This window comes from Magnolia sinica, chromosome 16 (assembly GCF_029962835.1).
Source record: "Magnolia sinica isolate HGM2019 chromosome 16, MsV1, whole genome shotgun sequence".
Lineage (NCBI taxonomy): Eukaryota > Viridiplantae > Streptophyta > Magnoliopsida > Magnoliales > Magnoliaceae > Magnolia > Magnolia sinica.
Window position 1 is genome coordinate 17,626,280 of NC_080588.1, and position 21,355 is coordinate 17,647,634.

At 38.4% G+C, this 21,355-nt stretch overlaps 1 protein-coding gene across 1 annotated transcript; it reads left to right on the top strand.

Moving 5' to 3' along the window:
* Positions 1 to 9,892: 9,892 nt before the first annotated feature.
* Positions 9,893 to 20,348, top strand: LOC131228728 (DNAJ protein JJJ1 homolog). Its single transcript, XM_058224581.1, has 3 exons — positions 9,893 to 11,818; positions 19,579 to 19,637; positions 19,765 to 20,348. The coding sequence occupies exons 1-3, from the start codon at positions 10,043 to 10,045 to the stop codon at positions 19,820 to 19,822; spliced, it is 1,893 nt and encodes a 630-aa protein (XP_058080564.1). The 5' UTR covers positions 9,893 to 10,042; the 3' UTR covers positions 19,823 to 20,348.
* Positions 20,349 to 21,355: the final 1,007 nt, after the last annotated feature.

Below are 21,355 nucleotides of genomic sequence, written 5' to 3' on the forward strand. Positions count from 1 at the left end.
TAAAAAATCTCAAGCCTCATTATGATCATTGTTAAGAAAGGTTCCACCACACATCATCTCTATGAACTGACGGGTATCTATGGTGAGCCCTTTTCAGAACGCATCAATCACGTGTCATGGTTCATAACCATGATGTGGACAAGTACGTAGAAGGTCTTTGAAGCGCCCCTAAGCTTGGAAAAATAGTTCATTCCCCTTTTGGGAGAACGACATGATTTCTTGTTTAAGTGCATTTATTTCGTGCTCGGGAAAGAATTTTTTCAAAAACTCTCTACTTAAGGCTTGCCATGTAATGATGATATTAAGTCTTAGAGAGTTGAGCTATGCTTTAGCCCGATCCTTCAGAGAAAATGAGAACAACCTAAGCTTAAGTGCATCCCTATTGTGATTGTTTACTTGTAATGTTGCAATTACTTCCTCAAAGTCCTTGAAGTGCAAGTAGGGGCTTTCAGAATCCAAGCCATGAAATTTAGGAATCAATTGAATCATACCTGGTTTAAAATCAACGTTCCCGTGTGAGCAGTGAACACTATGCAAAATGGTAAAGTTGATCTCTTAGGGTGTAGACGTTCACGTAAAGTCCGTGGTTGGTTTAACACATTCCTATGAACTTCATTTTTATCCTCAAGAGGAGGATTATGTTGATTTTTTCTGTTTTGATTTATAGTTGGATCTAACAAATTTGGAATTGGATTATTAACTAGGTCTGCCATAAAATCCAAGTGATGTTGAGTGCATCTTCTAAGTGAATGATCAAGGCCTAGAATTAGTCCGCATTTGGAGGAGAGTCGATTGTTTTGATCCCTACTCCAATAGGACATAAACCATCTATACCACACAACAAATACCACTAATTCAAATAGCAAGTATGATACTTAAAATAAAAATAAAAACTTAACCAACAACTCAGGCGGCAGGGCCGACCATGAGGGTTCAATCCACAAAGCAAAATAAATCAACAACCCAAGCGGTAGAGCCGACCATGAGGGTTCAATCTATAAAGCAAAAATAAATCAATAACCCAAGCGGCAGGGCCAACCATAAGAGTTCAATCCATAAAATAAAAATAAATCAATAACCCAGGCGGTAGAGCCGACTATAAGGGTTCAAACCAAAAAGAAAAAATAAAAATAAATCAACAAAAGTAAAACTAATACAGAAATTAAACTATGCTAATCAGGAAAATAAATTCAGCAGATGATCTTTGTGATCAAACAACAACTATAGGAAAACCATAATACTTGGGTAATAAAATCTCAAGCAAGGCAACTTTATGTCACAATTAGTGCTTGAAAGACCTAACTGAATTTACTTTCAAAGAAAAATAGAAAATCTACAGAAATTTTGGAGGGTTTATAAGAGAACTTACCTTAGAAAAGAACTTACCTTAGCTATCTTGCACAGATCTAATCTATCTCAATCTCTCCGACAACGACGCCAAAAACTTGATTGCTTGCCTCCAAGTGCAGAGGTTCGTAAGTAGTATCCCGTGAATATAGGGTCGATCCCACAGGGAGATGAATTGCGAGAAGGAGAAAATCAAATGCAAAACAAACTAAGTAATAAAAAAAACTAAACTGATAATTTGATTTTAGGAGTTTTGAATGGATGTAATTCAACTGAATTAAAATAATACCCAAGCTTCAAAGTTCTACACATAGGTTAATGTTTCAAAATCACGATGACTTGGATACCACAACTAGGATCTGAGCACTATAGTCAGCCTAATCGGAAAATAAAACAGTTGAAATATTTTGATAAATGATATAAAAGATTAGAAAATCATGGATTTGCACCATTGACATATATTCTCAAGCGCCGGTGATTTTAAGAATTCAATATCAATGAGATAATGAATATCAAAGAAATATAACAGGTTGAGAACCTCTCCTATCTAGGAAATCTAATTGATCCAGGGTAAGCCTATCCATGAATGTGGATCTCATATGATGGAAATATATAGATCTCACACGAGAATAAAAAACTAAACCTAAACAATAGATAACATGCATACACCATTCTTCTTATCATTAAAATAATCAATCATCATAACTCTGAAAACATTAAACCAATGTGCTTCCCTTCTAGCTTAGGCTAAATGAAACTAGAAAAACGTAATTTAAAAAAAGATAGCAAAAAGAAAGAAAAAATATCTAAAATCTTGTAAAGAAAAATAAATTAAAACTACGAAACTTTTCAAAAATCCTAGATAAAACTCTCTAAAAACTCTAGATCTTTCTTTGAGATGTTTTGAATGATGCTTAGGAATGCCTTAGGAAGCCATATTTATAAGTGGGGAACTCCAATTTTCGCATAAAGTTGAAAAACTCTAAAAATTGCCTCAAATTTACGCAGTTTACTAAAATAGACTTCTCACTGTGCAGTTTTCAAAATAGACTTCAGAGTTTTAGAATATGCTTTTTCTAGACGATTTCAGGATTCTTCACTTCAAATCTTTGATTCTCTTCATTCCTTACTTGGTTATCTTAGATCTTTAGCATGTGAATTCTTCAATCTTGGTCTCATAAGATCCATCCCTTGCCTTGGTGATTCTTAAGCATCAAATCCATGCTTTTAGCACCCTTTTTAATCCAAGCTCTTAAATTCACCTTGCAACACAAACATGAGTAAAATAGAATATTAAGCTGATTCTTGTTCATAAAACCAAGATATAAATGGGGGAAATTATGCATTATTTGAGTCTCAACAGACTATACTCTAAAAATAGTGGTGATTGAACACCATACCATTAAAAATTTCTTAGGGCACACCTTAATGTGTATGTATATTTTATTTGTCATCCAATCTGTTGATAAGTTCACATAAGTTCGAATGAAGGGTAGAAAAAATTATTAGCTTAATCCAAAACTTTTATGACCCAATCACCATTGTTTCCTAAGGATTATATAGACCCTTATAAAAATATTATGTGGACCCTGAGTGGATACTTATTTGTAATCAAGTGTGGGCATTTCACACTGTCCATATAGATATAGTTACAAATGGTTCACACTGTCCATATAGATCTAGTTATAGATGTTTCACACCATCCATCATGAACCATGCATAAACATACCATCTTGATTTAAGGTGGATCACTTTATATGATGAGGACCTTGGTGTCACTATTAAGCCATATGCAATTATATCACGATTAAAGAATTAAATTTAATGATCCAACTTTATATCAAAATATAAGTAGGCCATTGGGTTCCAAACACATATAAACTATAAGATTTAATCATGGCCTCAAACTCACTTGAATCATGATAAAAAATTTTAAAGGGTTCCTAAGATCTAGGTGCATGTGATTAGTGAATGGACCCGATTATTCACTTAAGGTCGCAAGTGGGCCATTTTGAACTTAATATGATCTCACTTTGATCTTAACAGTAAGATCATGAAATAGTATGATCCAAACCATAGAAAATGTATAAAAACTTATAATGAAATGATCTAAAACCTTGTATTAATAATTCAAAAAATCATAACCATCTGTCATAGGTTAAATTGATCAAAATGGAAGATTAAGTATATAGAAACCTAGATCTAACTGACCTTACCTTAAATCTGCTGTTCTAATCAAAGTTTAACGGTCAGTTCATGTGGATCTTAGGCCTATATAAGAGTAGACCAAAAATAAACAGTTAATGTTAGTAAATCATTAACTAAATGTGCAATATGGCTAAACTAAAGGTATGGATTAATGGATTGATGATCTAATTATCAAATCAATGGTCAAATTTGTATGTTAACAAATAATAGTTGATTAAATCATGAGATTAAGTATAAAAATAACCATATTGGCATAATACTTAAAAGAGAACCTAACACGAACGGAAACTGTGAATCAATCGACTAATCAAAGAGGATTGTACTTAGGAAGCTCAAGCATAATAGAACTTTTTAATAAGTAACACTACACCAGGATGGTATTTTCAACATGCATTCATGAATCTTATGATGTAAAATATTTTTGAAATATTTGTCGTTATTTGAAATATGATGTCGATGATGAATACCAAACAACTCAGAGATAAACATATTAAATTCTCAAAAAGAGTTTCCAACTAGAACCCGAGTTGGTAACAATAGGCTCTCCTCCCAAGGCTGGGGAGGGAGTTTAATCAGCTCTAGAATGGACTACTCATTACGAGATTTCAGGTTCAATAGTATAGGCAAGAGAAACCAATGTAGTAGAAGCGGTATTCTTCTCCATGCGTGAAACCTAGGAGAATATAGGCTAAATGGGTGTTGGCAAGCCATAAGTTGTGCGCAACCATGGCCCTAGTGATTCCTGAGTATGGATTTATTTTATGATAGTTGTCATATTTAATGATATGTATTGAATCATGCGATTTGTTATTTACTTGCTGGGCTTTCAACTCATGGTGTTGTTTATGGAAAACCATCCAGAAAAAGGTATAGTGGAGGCGTATCCATGAAGATAATTTAAATAAACATATGAATGAAGAGCCAAAAGAAGACAAGACTATTTAGTCTTTAGTTATCAATTTATTTTACACATAGAGATTATGTGAATGAACTTAAGCCTTAGGGTCATTTGATGTTTACAAACAATTTTAATTTTGGTTATATGTTATAAAGTTTTCATGAATGAATGTATTGCGATTTGGTTAATGACCTAAAATAATAGCTAATACCTTGGATCTGATGCCCGAATTGATAAAATTTGGATATCTGAGGTTGGCGTGTTACATCACCTATGTGCAGATTAGATGAAGTGAAAACTACTTACACTAGAACTGACACAGTCAGATCAAACAACTTAGAAGACACCACATGACGATAATGTTATGCTTAAAGCGAAGAAGCTAGAGGCGTATCCATATTGGGAAGTATTAAATGCAAAAGTCTGACAAAATCAACTCTATAGAAAAGTATTAAATACAAAAGTCAAACAAAAGCAACTCTCTGGCAAAGCAGTAAATATAAAAGTCCAATCACAAGAAGCTCTCCAGCAAATCTTCATTTATACATTGCAAAACTAGAATGGCCATAGCAAAAGTAATGGTCTAGAAGAGCATATACAATCATGCTATTCACTAGAGATGATACTTGTACACATGATCAAATGTGAAATGCTACACTTATGTGAAAGCTTAAGAAGATTTGCACGAGATTACATGACTAAATAACTTAATTCTTATGATACCGAAGATTGCTCTTCAAGAACCGCATCTCAAGTCTATTAAAGCATATAAAAAAAATGAAGAGCCATGGGCCCTTACTAATCCAATCAAATAAATCTCTTATTCAACTTAACATTGCTTATCTAGTCTTTTGTCCTACATGGATGCCTATTTTAACTTAGCATAGTTTAGCCTCTCCACTTCCGTCCAACACATTGTTGCAGCAGGTTCAGATCCATTAGTATAGCTTTAGTTTAGCTACATCCATTTTTGTCTAGCACATCACTACATCAAGTCAAAATTAGTATAACTCTTCATCCACAACCACATTGTTGGATCTCAAATCCTTAAGTCCTTAGTGATTCCTTAGGCTACATATCATTACTGCAAGTCAAAATTAGTCTAGCTCTTTATCCATGACCACATCATTGGATCTCAAATCCTTAAGTCCTTAGTAATTCCCCATGCCATGACTAGTTGGCCAAATCATGACCGTCTCACAACCATGTAGGTTTAGATGATTGCCAACCATCCACGGTCACTTCGCCTACTCAAACTACCATCGGTATTTTTCTCTACTGTATTTACTTATTTGTCAATTGTATTACATTCATATTCAATTTAATAAAATTGGTACTCGGCCTTATATTTCTTACTATTAAGTATTGATTTATTGTTAAACAATACAAGCTATCACCATTGTGATAAGAAGTCCTTATTTTCAAAGAAAAAAGAGCTCATCTAAAGAACCAACTCTTCCCTTCACAAATCATTTGATTCGTTATAAATTGGTGATTAAGCAGATGATCGATCTTCTCAGATTTTGTCTTAATCGGTCTATTTCGGTGCTTAAGGTCTCAAGGCATTCGATTCGATTTGAGTCACATTCGATTCTAACACTCCCAGTACATATATACAAGCACACGCATGATCGAATCCTAGCCAACCACTATATGTGCGGTCGAGCATCCAAATTAAAGCCAAACTCTGTTTCTTGGCACACCCGGTTTTACTATGGTGTGCTAGTGTCATTTGACAACAAAGCAGTATGGCTAACAAACGATATCAAAGGCTTCATAACACTTTGCTAGAGTGTGTTGCAAAAGCATTATACCATGTACAGATTAGTTTGCAACAAATTTCTTAACAAAGAAGATCTCAAGCTGAAAATTGCAATAGACTGATGGAAGTTCTCCTCGATAGGATGTCATTGCCCAAAAATCAACATAGAAAAAAAGAATCCCTCATTGGATACAGAGATTAAAAGATGGGCTAAACCTTCTACGAAGACTTGGCCTGACAGAACAACAAGGTCGACTTATGCCACCACAAGTGATTGTAAGGAGGAATGACATGAACAAATGAACTACTGGCCAATACAATCAACATAACCCTTAAAATGAAAACCCTAGGGGAAAAATACAATGTTGGTGTCGAACAGCTCGGGAGACAATGTAGGGAGTTTCTAAAATTTAAGAGAGACCCAATCATCCATTCAATCTAACATTTAGGAGTGACCTTCTTACAATCTAAACTATCCATTAGACACCTTACAGTCATCTACACTCCATGTGATTTAGAAATCCAACCACCTATAGCATACATTCAAAATATACACCATGATCAAACCAATTGTTAATCCAATTGTCCATCAACAAGATTACCTACCCAATCACACAATGTATGGTACACATCTATTCAACCCAACATATCATATGTATACTAGAAATGAAAGATAATAGCTACATGACCTTCAAGTTGAAATAACATACATAGTAGAGTGGAAAATGTTAGCCATGTTGTTTAGAAAGATGAGGTAGCGTGAGTTGTTATGTGAGGTGTTAATGTGTCCTAGTAGTGTTAGGAGAGAAAACTTATTAAACAGTGGGTAAGTAGGCAATCAGTGGGCCGGTAACTAGACAATCGATCTTCTCATATTAAATTACTCTTAATTGGTTTATTTTAGTGCCAGGGTCATAAGGTGTATGGTTTGATTCAAGTCGCATTTAACTCTGCCATACCCGGATCACAAGGTGTATGGTTTGATATAAGTTGCATTTCACTCCGGCGCTGGATACATGGTTTGATATAAGTTGCATTTCACTCTAACACGTTTGATACATGGTTTGATATAAGTTGCATTTCACTCTAACACGTTTGATACATGGTTTGATATAAGTTGCATTTCACTTTGATGTGCTTGATACATACATAGATACATCGATACATACATACACACATCAGAGATGGATTATGACCAACATTTGGCTGAGGGTCTGAATTGAAGCCAACACAAGTGGAGGCAAATTGCCAACACAAACGTAACATACTGAGTAAACTCTATGGGGCCCACTGTGATATATGTATTTTATCCACCCCGTCCATCTGTTTTACCAGATAAATTTACAGCATGAGCCCAAAATTGAAGCATATCCAAAGGTCAAGTGGACCACACCACACAAAAGAATGTGAATTAAACGCCTGTGGTTGAAAACTTATTGGGGGCCACGGAAGTTTTGGATCAAACTGATATTTGATTTTTCCCTTCATCCATATGGGTGTGATCTTATGAACAGGTTTGATGACAAATAAACATCACTGTGGGCTCTAGTAAGGTTTCAATGGTGTACATCATTATTCCCACTGTTTCGGTGGTCTCTTGAGCATTGGATGTGCTTTAATTTTGGACTCATGTTCTAAAATGATCCGGAGAAATCAATGGACAATATGGATAAAATACATAAATCTATAATGGGCCCACAGGGTTTACTAAACACATCTAAACTCACAGTTACTCACTAGGCAGTCCGCTTTCAACACAAACATAGCGGTGGGCCAGCTCATGCAGATGAATAACTTGGCAACAATGATGTGTTGTATATTCACATCGTCCATCCACTCTCCAGCCCATTTTAGGATGTGATCCCAAAAATTAAGCATATCCAAATATCACGTGGACCACACCACTATTTTGAAATAGTGGTGTTTGGGTACCTCACCATTAAAAATTCCAAAGGGCCCCTCGTAAGGCCTCCTAAGGCTTTTGTAATGTTTATTTGCAATCCAACCTATTGATAATATCAAGAAGAAGATGAAGGAAAAAATACAAAGACCAGCTTGATTAAAAACTTTTGTGGTGGATCCTTACTCTTGCTCCGGTGGTATGCTCTTAGGAGTTTCAACACCCGGTCATGGGTTCGAGTATTCATATGTGGTGAAATCCCGTGTGAGTGAAAAATCTTTTGTGGCTTATAAAAGGTTTTTAATGAAGATTCAATACTGTTTCTAGTGCTGTGGTGCATCTTAGATTTGGATTTTCTTAAAGTTTGACATCCCATCCTAAGTTGAGAAGAGAAATTTGCCGAAAAATTAAATGGCCAGCATAGATATATAAAAAATACATCAAAATAGGCCACACACTTTGTGTTCTCTTGTATTTACTTGGTGCTCTTGGATTGCTATACTAGATTATGATTCCGCATCCTAAAACCCAACATACAAAACTCATGTGAAACACATCACATAAAAAAGTTACGCCCACCATTAAAAACTTTTTGACGGCCACAAAAGTTTTGGATGAGGCTGATGTTTATATATATTTTCCCTTCTTTCAAGCCTTTGTGACTTAATCAACGGGTTAGATGTCAAATAAACAGGCTTAGGGAGTTTTCAATGGTGGGTGTTCAATCACCCCCGTTTTCTTGTGGTGTGGTACGCTTATGATTTGGATCTTACTCATTTTTGGTCCAACGCACTAAAATGATTTGAAAACACAGATGAATGACACAGATAAAATAAATATATCATGGTGGGCTACATAGCACTGTCCACTATCCACCTTTGCAGGAAGTTCCTGCACTTGAACCTAGGTGGGGCCGACCGTACTGTTTGTGAGAAATTCATACCGTCCAACCCTTTTCTGATCTCATTTAAGTATAAGAGATCAAAAGTGGGGGGGGGGGGGGACGTTCCTACTGTTGAAACCTCCCTTTGGTTGACAGTGATGTTCACATTCTATCCATACCGTTCATGACATCATTCCTATTGGGATGAACTGAAAACGCAAACATTAGGATGATTCAAAACTTCTTTGGCGCCGTGAATATTTCAACTGCTTAAGTTCAATCCACATGTATTCGGCCCAATCAAGTATTTGATCCAGCTTATTTTTAGCAGCATAATGGAAACTGAACTCAAAAATCGGATGGACAGAGTGGATTTCTTAAAAACATCACAGTAGGCCCACATAGGTTCCCAGCGCAGGACTTAAGGCTTACTAGTCAAGTGACGTCACCACATTCAGTTGGGGCCCCATAAAGTATGTGTTGTATCCACACCGTCCATACATTTGGGGATATCCTTCTAGGGCATGATCCCAAGAATGAGTTAGATCCAAAGCTCAAGTGAACCTTACCACATAAAACAGTAGGTGTTGAACGTCAACTATTAAAAACTTCTTTGAGCCACATAAGTTTTCCATAAAGATGATATTTGTTTTTTTTCCCTTATTTATTCCATGTCTTCTTAAACTTAAAAATAGGTTGGATCTTAAATAAACTTCATGTTGGGCCTTAGTAAGGTTTCAATGATGGGTGTCACTGTCCCCACTGTTTTCTATGGTGGGGTCTACTTGAACTTTGGATCTGCCTAATTCTGTGTATCATGCTATAAAATGATATCTTCAAATGTATAAATGGTGTGGATACGAACATGGTGACGTCATTTCAGTAGCCTACTCGCTATTGTCGGGTTCGTAGCTAATCCGCATCCAACTTTTCCACGGAATTAGAGTAACGGTTGTGGAATAACCTCGTCCAACAACCGTCGCAGAGGACCTGCCCTGAAGAAAACCCTAGAAAAACATCCATCCATTAGAGAGAGAGAGAGAGATGACAGAGAAGGCGAAGCCAAGGCAGGCGAGGTGCCTGTACGAGATCTTGGGCTTGCCAAGGGACTGCACGCAGGAGCAGATCAGGTCCTCATACAAGCGCCTCGCTCTCCAGCTCCACCCCGACAAGCTCATCTCCTCCGGCACCGTCTCCGAAGAAGAAGCCACCTCCGCCTTCCAATCCCTCCTCAACGCCTACCAGGTACTCTCTGACCCCCGTGAGCGCGCTTTCTACGACTCTCACCGCTCGCAGATCCTCTTCTCCGATCCCAATTCCTCTTCTTCCTCCTCCTCGCCTTTCGGTGGGCCCCACATCGACGTTCCCCACCTCTTCCCCTTCTTCTCCAATTCCGCATACTCGTCCTTCTCGGACACTGGCAAGGGCTTCTACAAGGTCTATGCCGACATATTTGACAGAATCTACGCCCAGGAGCTTTCCTTTGCTAAGGAGCTGGAATTGGGGCCCGATGCAGTGGGCCAGGCGCCGTCCATGGGCAACCTAGACAGTCCTTATGCACAGGTATCTGCGTTTTATGGCTTCTGGCTGGGGTTCTCAACGGTGATGGATTTCTCGTGGGTCGACCCATACCGGTCGTCAGCGGGGCCCACACGGAAGGCCAGGCGTGTCATGGAGGATGAGAATAGGAAGGCAAGGAAGAAGGCAAGGAAGGAGTTCAACGAGATGGTCCGCAGCCTGGCAGAGTTTGTGAAGAAGAGGGATAAGAGGGTGATTGAGATGCAGATGAAGCGTAATTTAGAGGAGGAGAAGAAGCGGGCGGAAGAGAAGGAGAGGAAGAAGGAAGAGGCGAGGAAGAAGATGGAGAAGGCGAGGCTGTACGAAGAGCCCGAATGGGCGAGGGTTGCAGAAGAAGAAGATGAGGAGGAGATTGCAGATGATGTGTTTGATGATGGGAAGAAGAAGGGGGAAAAGGAGTTGTATTGCGTTGTATGTAGTAAGAAGTTCAAGTCAGAGAAGCAGTGGAAGAATCACGAGCAGTCAAAGAAGCACCGAGAGAAGGTTGCAGAGCTGAGGGATTCATATAAAGCAGAAGAAGTAGATGAGGATGGGGAAGAAGAGGAAGAGGAAGAGGTTTTGGGCAATGGTCAGGATGCAGGCCATGTGGGTTTTGGTAGTGATGTGCAGGCAGATGACAATGTGTATGATTTGTGTGCAAAATTTAAAGTTGGGGTAGATTTTCGGAAAGAAAGAAGTAGGTTTAGGAGTTCTACTAGAGACCAGAAAGGTCAAGAAGAGGGCAATGATTCTTTTGGGAGTGATGAGGAAGAGAGTATTCTTGAGGCGATGGTTTCGGGGCATAGGAATAGAAAGAATACAAATGCAAGCCAACCCAAGCCATCACCGATGTCTCGTAGTAATGTTTATGGCGATGACAAAGATGAGTTGGGGTCCATGGAATATGATACACGGAAAATCAATCGCCGGAATCGAGTTTCAAAGAAAGCAGGCGGAACCAAATCCAGTGCAGAAGATCCTAGAGTTGAGGTAGATGTGCCTGAGAAGCAAGTGAAGTCCAGTTCAATTGATAGTGAAGTTCTGGTTGATGAATATAATGCGGATGATGTTTCCCCTTTGCCGGAGTCTTCTTCCCATTCAATTGAGGAGATTGGGGTTGAGGAGATTGGGGCGAATAGCGTGGGTGATCAGACATTGAAAAAGAATCGAAAGGTTAACAATCAATCTGTTGATAGGAAACTCGAGGGCCAGAGGGAAGCAAACATTAAGTCACGGAACACGTCAAAAGGAAAGAAACAGAAGGTAATACTATATATGCAATTTTATTTTATTTTTTAATATTCACATCTTCATTTTGGTAGATGGGGTATATCTTAGTAATATGAAGCATATGAAATGTTTTGATTTGTGTACTCATGTGTGGCAAAAGTGTGAGAGAATTCTACTTTTTTGCTTTATATGCTTATTGTATATTGTCAAACCATGCGACATGGATTGGTTGTTCTATTGTTGATTTTCCCTCTTCTTTTTTGTGGGAAGCAATGCTTGTCTTGCTGTACTAGAAATACCTGCCAGTATTTTTCTAATCTGTTTCTTGTCATGACCAATCTATTAGATGACTGATCCCTCAAATGCTTGTTTGAAATGTAGAAATATTTAAAACTATAAATCCATACCAAATGGTTTAAGAGGCAAATGCCATTATGATAGATATCTGCCACAATTTCTTTGATTTTCCTGCAAATTTTAAAGGCATCATCCAAGGCTCTATATTCTTGTTCAGACCCATCCTTATGTTGAAGGTATTTGTTGATGTGGTATGCTAGATGTTCAATTGTTATGACCAATAATGCTGTTTCTAAGTCTCATTGTTAGCTTGTCATTTAGGTTCTGTTGTTACTTGGTAATTCAGGTTCATTGGTTCAGCTGATGGTAAATTATTGGGCTAAGAAATCCTACATAGGACTGCCTAGCCAGGAATTTTGGGGTTTCTATATTGAATAGAGCAGCTGCAACAAAGTAAAAACAAAAGTTAAAAGCTGTGCAAGATAATTGGAAAGCAGACACCAGTGGCTGCAGAAACTGAAAAACACCAAGTAAAACCAGAACAAAACTGTCAGCTACTCTTTTTCTATGTGAAGGGCCAACTTTCAGCACCCCATTTGCAAGAAAGTTTGATTGTTGTTAATGTAACTTTTTCTCATAATTGTTGAGAGTTGCTTAAAGATGAGAGTTTGATGGCATTTGAAGCTTTACATGAAAGGTGTGGGGTTCATAATGGGGGCAATGTGATTTTTATCATGTCATGTGTATCCAACAAAAGGAGCAGCAGAAGATTTTTTTTTTTAATTCTTAAACATCTGTTAGTCCAATGTGTATTCTTTGCAAGATTATAAAATTGATGAAAAAGGATGCAAACACAGCAATCAGGCTAAGCGTAAATTGTATGATAAGCACTAGAGTGGGAGCGGAAGTATCTACAAACTAGCGAAGAAGTGAGGGAGAGAAGTAGAGACATAAACTGCATTAGATGCATCAAGGGTGGGTCAAAGGGCCTTGCCGAAAGATGGTGAGATTAGGAGAGGTGCAGATGCTAGTTTCAGTGGTTGTCAAATGAAGAAAGGATACAAAAGATAAGACTAATAGGGGCCTTGCATCCCCATTACCTGGACATTTCCACTTTCTGTGATTTTGCTGTGCTGACACTTCGGGAAACTTGGCCACTCCTAGACACAACATCACTCCTAGTGATGTCACTGAAAAGTGCTGTGTGTCAGACACTATAACATCCATTAATCCAATATGTACTCTTTGCAAGATAATTGCGGTGGTTCCTTTCTCAAGGTTGAACGATACATCTGTTCTATTATCTCCCCATTTGTAAGTGTGTTTGAAGGTTTGGACTGATGAAAAAAGTTGGGTATTCTTTGTAAGATTGATATGGAGAAAACGTATAACCACATTGATTGAGATTTTTCTATTTGGAAGGATCTCGTGATCATGATGAGGCACTAAGCAGAATATTTTGACTTCCAAATAACAGAAGCTTATGGTTTTGTTGAAGGTTTCAAATGGGTCATTTCAACCTCTCTCATCTTTTTCACAACCAAAAACCATCATATGCTGCAGGGATACCATGGTGCATGAAGGGATCTAGAATTTGTTTTATATTGCTATAAGGTGCTTTAGGGTTTGAGGACTAGGCTGTTTTCATAGGTTATCTCTTAGCTAAAGCGTGCCTAGTCTGTCGTTGTTATGTGGGACATTTTATCTTTGTTGTTGCAAGGATTGAAAAGCTATAACTGACACACACACACACACACACACACACACACACACACACACACACAGTGGGTCCTTACTCTTACTCCGGTGGTAGACTCTCAGGAGTTTCAACACCTGGTTGAGGGTTCGAGTACCCATAGGTGGTGAAATTCCACTATGGCGTGAGTGTGTGGTGGTGTGTGTGCGTGTGTAAAAAAAAAACACAGAGGAATGATCACCTGTGCACCAGTGCGCATATAGCAATTTGCGCACTATGGTATCCATGTTGTGGGGAAACGTATCTCGTACTCTCATTCTCCCACAAGATGTGTTGACATCACCTAATTATGTGAGCCCCACCATGATGTATGTGTTATTATATTCACACCGTCCATCCATTTTGCGAGATCATTTTAGGTCATGGACCCAGAAGTGAGGCAGATCTAAAGCTCACGTGGACCATTCCGTAGAAAGCAATGGGGACAATGACACCTACCATCGAAACCTTTCCAGGGCCCACCATGATGTTTATTTGCCATCCAACCTATTCATAAGGTCACACAGACCTAGATAATGGGAAAACGTGACTACCAACCTAATCCAGAACTTTTGTGGGTCCCAAGAAGCTTTCAATAGTAGGCACTCAATTGCCACCTCTTTCTAAGGTGTGGTCCACTTGGATCTGTCTCATTTGTGGGGCCATGCCCTAAAATAATCTCGTCAAATAGATGGATGGTGTGGATAAAACACACACATTATAGTGGGTCCCACATAACTTGGTGACGTATTCATAAACTGGCATACCATGCAATCAGCTTCCTTGCTCTACGTCGTCCCACTGGGACGCTGATCGCCTGTCAAAGCCTTTCCCAGGAACGTCCTGCGATGGAAACCGGATAGGGCCCACTGTGATGTTTGTGAGAAATCCACTTGGTCCATCCGTTTGGCCAGATCACGTTAGCAAATAGACCCAAAAATGAGGCAGATCCAAAATTCAAGTGGGCTGCAAGACATGAAAAAGTGGGTGGGGAAATGCCTACCGTTGAAACTTCCCTTGTGTCCACTGTGATGTTTATATGCCATCCATACTGTTCATTAAGTCATTCCTACTGGGATGAACTAAAAACACAAAAATATTAGTCTGATCAGAAACTTTTGTGGCCCCAAGAATTCCACCACCTCCTCGTCTGGTAGGTAAGGAGACCACACCACTACCTTATCAGAAACAGAAAATCATCGGGCCATTGTTATGTTCTTTTCCGTTGCTGGCTAAGCCATCGTCGGGAAATCCAATAAAAGCGGTCTCTCACCCGCCCACCAATCCTCCCAAAACCTATTTAGTGGTTGTCACCAATGTTTTCAGTATCGACGATATTGGCCAATATATCCCATGATATATTGTGTATCCCACTTGTGCAATACGAAACACACAAGTTGTGTTGATATATCCCACCTGATCAATCCGGTGAGCATTTTCGATTTTTGATCCTTTTTTTTTTTCTATAAATCATGTTAAATTAGTGTTAAATGTTTGCATGAAAAATCATGGATTTGGAGCCTCAATTTTGAGATTTGGGAGAGATGAGCCGAGTTGCGGAAAAATGGGAAAAAATTTGAGAATTTCCAATTTCTTGCAAATTGGTTACAATCTGTCCAAACACAAAATCAAACATGTTTGTAACCCTAACGGTATGTTAAAAAGCATCTTCACTAGTATCATTCTACTATGACTTAGGCATAATATTGTCAGTTTGTTGAGCAACAATACTATGCTCGACCCCATCGAGATGGAGAAGATTTAGGCCACCGCGCAGCTCTATGTGGGTCTGAGCCACAACCATACTCATTATTCATAGGTATGTTTCTATTTTTCCACTTCTTTTGATTTTGAATGTATTAGTTGTGTTTCCATAATGTCTTCTTACATTTATAAATTATTTGAATAGACAATGAATATACATGCATCATTCAGTTAAAAAATGAATAGATTAGGACCCCATACAAAGGAAACCTATTATGTGCACTTTTTCTTTGTGATGTTTTGATTTAAGTGTTTATGGTTGTCCTTTTTAACAATCCCTGAAGTTTCATTGAAAATTCGAACAATTTTCAATGTTTCCCCATGTTTCCTAACAATACCGATACATTACGCGATACAACCGTTATATCCCATGTGATAACCAATATGTATCCATATCCCAAGAGTGCGATACATTACGCGATAACGATATGGAAAACATTGGTTGTCCCCAAGAGAGAAGGAAACCCCCTTTTCAATTGAGGGCGTCACCTTAGAGCAATGTTGTCGATCGCATATGCAATCATGTGCGATCACAGATGCTTATGCGCATATGCGATCACACAATCACATATGCAACCTCATTTTTTTTTGAAAAATTATTATTTTTTTTTAAAAAAAAAGAGAGGAAATTTAATATATATATATATATATATATATATATAAGAAACTAAGTTAATAGATAACTAATTTTACGTATTTAAAATACATTTGAGAGGAATAAAATCAATTAACAATGAATTAAACATCAAGTCATCATCATTCAACAATATAGTTAACAAGTAAGAAGTAACAAACAAGCTATTTATTTATTATTGTAGAAAATCACCAAGTTATCTTCCTTGAAACTTGAAAGTGCTTGAATCTTGATCTTCCAACTTCCGAGAGTAGGAAATATGAGAGAGAGAGAGAGAGAGAGAGAGAGAGAGAGAGAGATTAAGACCACTTGGAATTAAGAAATGTAAGAGAAGAAGATAATAAGAGAGTTTTGGGGTGAGAATGTTGCAAATGGAGGAGGTTTGGAAGCCTTTTTATAGGCAAAAAGTTGTTGGTTTCTTTTTCTTTTTTTTTTGCAAAAAATAAAAATAAAAAATTTAATATGCCATGGCTGATATGCGATCGCATATTTTCGCATATGCCACATATGTGATCGCATATGTGATTTGCGTATGGATATGCGCACACGTGGTCGCACATGACAACACTGCCTTAGAGATTGCTCTCCATGGACTTGAGGCCTCGTAAAGAGAAGTGTCTTTGATCCACCATCCTCCTTTTCGGACCACCTACTTGCATGCAATGGCTTCCCTTCACAAGTTTCCTTCTTCCACGCCAAACCTTTCATATCCATTTTCCTAGCAATACTTGTTCTTTTTTCTTTTTTCTTTTTTTCACACCCGCATTCACACACCCCGCGCGCACACACCACAATGAGTGCTCGAAGCATGTAAGCAACACGTTGTTCATGATGTCCAATTCTCTTGTACTTGCCCTCCAGCTAGGCTTGCAAACCTCCTCAAACTTCAAAAGATGAAACTTGTGATCATGTGTATTGGCCAATACAGCCCGTATGGCCTTCTTTTTTCCTTTTTCTTATTCTTCTTCTTCTTTTTTTTTTCTTTTTTTTTTTAAATAAAAATAAAAATACAGTGGGCCGTTTTGGTCCCATATCACATCATATCAGGCCGATGTGGATACAGTACAGCCGTATCGGATACCGATATTGAGATGACAAGGAGTCATTGACAATACAAAGTAAGAAAACCTTTGTTAACCTTACGAAGACCCTAAAAAAGAATCCCCATATATAAAGGAAATATCCGTCCCCATCAAAGACAAGGTGCTTCACTTTGGGGAAGATCTGCCCCAAGTTCAGGAAGATTTTACAAAGCCACTAGCTATTCGACCGGCTATGTTATATGGGGGAGAATGTTGTGCTGTTGGAAAACATCATGAGTGGAGATTGTTGCATAGATGGGGATGTTGAGGTGGATGTGTGGGAAGACTAGTGAGAAACATAATCAAGAATGAGGCCATATGAAGCAGCCTAGGATTTGGCCCAATAGAATATAAAATGATAGAGATCATATTGGGATGGTTTGATCATGTGCAACAAAGACCAGAGCGGTTCTGAATGAGGGAAACATTGAGCTCAAGGGCCTGAAAAGATTATACGAGGGAGACCTAACAGGACTTGGATTGAGCCAGTAAGAAGTTATGAAGGCTTGTTCACTTACTGAGGATAGGGCTTTAGATATGATTGACTGAATTGTTGCATAAATGGGGATGTTGAGGTGATGTGTGGGAAGACTGGTGAGAATATAATTAGGAATGAGGCCCTATGAAGCAGCCTAGGATTTGGCCCAGTAGAATATAAAATGGAGACCATATTGGGATGGTTTGACCTAACAGGACTTGGATTGAGCTGTAAGAAGTTATGAAGGCTTCTTCACTTACTGAGGATAGGGCTTTAGATATGATTGACTGGAACAGAATTCATAATGCTGACTCCTGATGGTTGGGACATGGCTTTGGTGATGATGATGATATTCAGGATGAACATTTTTATTTATTTATTGCTTTGGAAAGGTTGTAAATTGCTTCCGCAACTTCCCTTGCATGTGCTAGGTAGTTTGGTTGTTTTGGTTCCCTTGATGTATTTAGTATTTTTTTTTTCTTTAATATACTTTGTCTCTTCATAACAAATGGGTGGTGGCATTATAAAGAATATAAGGGTTTCATACTGATAAGTACATGTTTGTGTTCTACTTCATGACATCATAAATCTGGATTCGAATTGACAAGGACTTGAAATTGAAACATGACCCTGCTATTCCTCAAGAAAAATGTGATACCTGCCTTGAGTATGGTTTACGAAATGTGAAAGTTCCAACACTGTTCAGAAGGTCCAGTATATTTTCTGTTGTTAGTGGAATCTTTTGGTCTTGGTTTATAGGGTTGGTTTTCTCTGGCCCCCATTTCATGCAAGTGGGATCCATCGGTTGGTCGTCCTGACTGTTGGTTTGATCAGCCCCACCATGGACAGTTCATTTTACAAAATACTGATTGGGCAATTCTAACCCTTAGATCAGGAATTGCAAATGTACAGCTAAGAAAATAATACAATAATGGTCCATGTTCAATGATTAAATAGTTGGCCTGAGCTGTAGCTGTCTTTCTTTTCTGCTTGTATTATTTAGGCTTGGGCCTAAAAATGAATAAAATTGTCATCGTTCAAAAAAAAAAAAAAGAAAGAAAGAAAATGTGTTCTTCTAGTCTGGGATATCTTTTGGGGCATCTGTCTTAGGCGAGGCACATCATATCAACAGTCTGGAACCCCTTATGATGCACTTGTACAGAATTGGTGCAGGAGGACATTATACATGCCTATCAGCAGACTCACATAATCTACGTTTTCTGTCTAATGAAATGGATAGAAACTTATTGTCACCTAGAGAATGTGCCCGGGGCTCTCTATGAATGTCTTCCAGTGAAGGATTGCATAATCTCAGACATCCGTCTATCAAGGTGGGAACAAACCCATCCTCAGGATAGAAACTGCACACATGACCTGTCGGCATGAATGCATACATCAACCTGGAATTCAATCCTGTTGTCTGTCATTTGGCCCAAAAAATGCACTGACCTGAAGTCCTAAATCCTAAATCCTAATTGTCTGGTCATAAATGCGAGCTGTTGCTCATTTATTTTTAACCTTGGTTTGTCGGAACGGTTAAAAATCCAAGCTTTGCAGTCTTTGGTCTGGCCCATTTTTGGATTCCACAGGACGGACTGTTAGGGTCATTTTGTACACATGGCCTGGTGTACGGCAGAGATTCCTTGGGTGTCTTCCTATCCACGTCATAGCAGGGATGAAGATGGCCACTATCATTATTATTACCACTTTTTTATTACTCTGGTGACATTATTTTGCTCATCCTTATAATTTTATTGGCCTATCTGCCTCTCACCTATCTGAAATGCATCCTCTTTGATGCAGGCAACATCAAAGACATCTAGCCATTCATGTGAGATGTGTGGGGAGGACTTTGAATCAAGGTACTTCACTAAATATTCCTCCCATCGGTGATTGTATCAACTGACATGCAATTTCTGTTATCATTCTGTAGCGGTTGTTTTCTATCCTCAAAAGAGCTGACTCTTCATTACATTTTGTCATGGGCAGGAATAAATTGCACATCCATTTGGGGGCCACGGGCCATGCTGTGTTGAAATCACGATGAAGATTAAAGAATCATCAGTTGAAATTTATAGAGGTCGAAAAAAAAATCATCAGGGCAGAGGTTGGTAATTACACTTACACATATTGCTATTGGATGGTTGTTATGAGGCAAACATGTCATTTTGGAATTTCAGATCTGGCATTTCAGAGAACACAAGAACCAGATACTGCATACATGGTTTCAACTTTGTTGAGGTTCTTGCATCAGTGCCATTCATGTTACAATGAGGTTGGTCGGCTGTTTTTTTTTCCCCCTGATATTTTAAATCTACAAATGAGGGAGGTCAGTGTACTATTTTTTGAGAAGAGGAAAAGGAAAGGAAGAATTCATGGGTATTGAATTTGCAATGCGAGGTGGATGTCTTGAATCATGACATTTCCTGGTGGACCATTTTTTTGTCTCTTTCCAGTTGATTGCTTTGAACCACACTGGCTGGAAAACCCACAAATTTTTATGGTGGGATATGTATTCTGAATATTAAAGCTTTCCTGCTCCCATTCTGCAATAATATTTATTGTTTTTTTTCTTTTTCTTTTCTTTCTTTCCTTTTTTTGGGGGGGGTTGACTGTTTGGAAGTAAGTTTTTTACTTGGGAATGATTTCGATGATACTGCGGTTGAAAACTGAAACAGAGTACATGTCTATTTTTGGTCTTCTTTCACCTGGGGTGCCTGCTGCCACTGAAAGCTGAAATTCTCAAGGGCATGTTTGGTTGCTGCCTTAGAATCATTTTTCAACGACTCTCTCCGAACAGGGTGTTGACACCGTAATAATGGAGTTGGAGCCTGCCAGGTAGCACTCCGCTGTCTGAGTTGATCCCTATGGCCCACCTGAAGACCATACAGATAGGTTTTAAGGAGTATGTATTGCATCACCCTGGGATAGTGATGCAATATTGGGTGGCTCCCAACTCATTTTTCAGGATGTGTTCTATATTGGCCTCATTGAGAGTCTGAAAGGGCGGGAGATATAATAAATGAACTTGTCATGGCAACCAAATGGACCCTGAAGATGTGTTGAAAAGTGGAACAGATGCATTGATCTAAAAATAAGGCTTACACAATCAGGTTGGCAACCCCACAAGGAACGGTAGAAATTTTTACCTAAAATGTTTTAAATTTACTGGAAAGGTAATTTTTTACACTCTGATGAGGCACATCAGATGCATGGATAACATAGCATCTAGATGCCAAGCTGTGGGCCCTACACAAAACTAATGGTGGGCGTGGCACCCTACAGTGCAGCCTACTTGACTTTTGGCAATCATGATTTTTGGGTTCATGGTGAATTTGAAGTTCCACGTCTTAGAGAATTGTTTTCCGTATGGAAAACCAGGGCATCAGGATTTTTGGGCGTCATGTAGTAGAATGTAAGCTTAAGAAGAAGAATGCCAAGGCCCATATTAATCTTTTTTAAACTAAAATTGAATCAGATATCATAATTATTGTTGCCTTAGAGGTCAATCTAATCAACATGGAATGGGTTTTAGACACCAAGGCCATATGACATGTCTGTAAGGATCAAAATATATTTT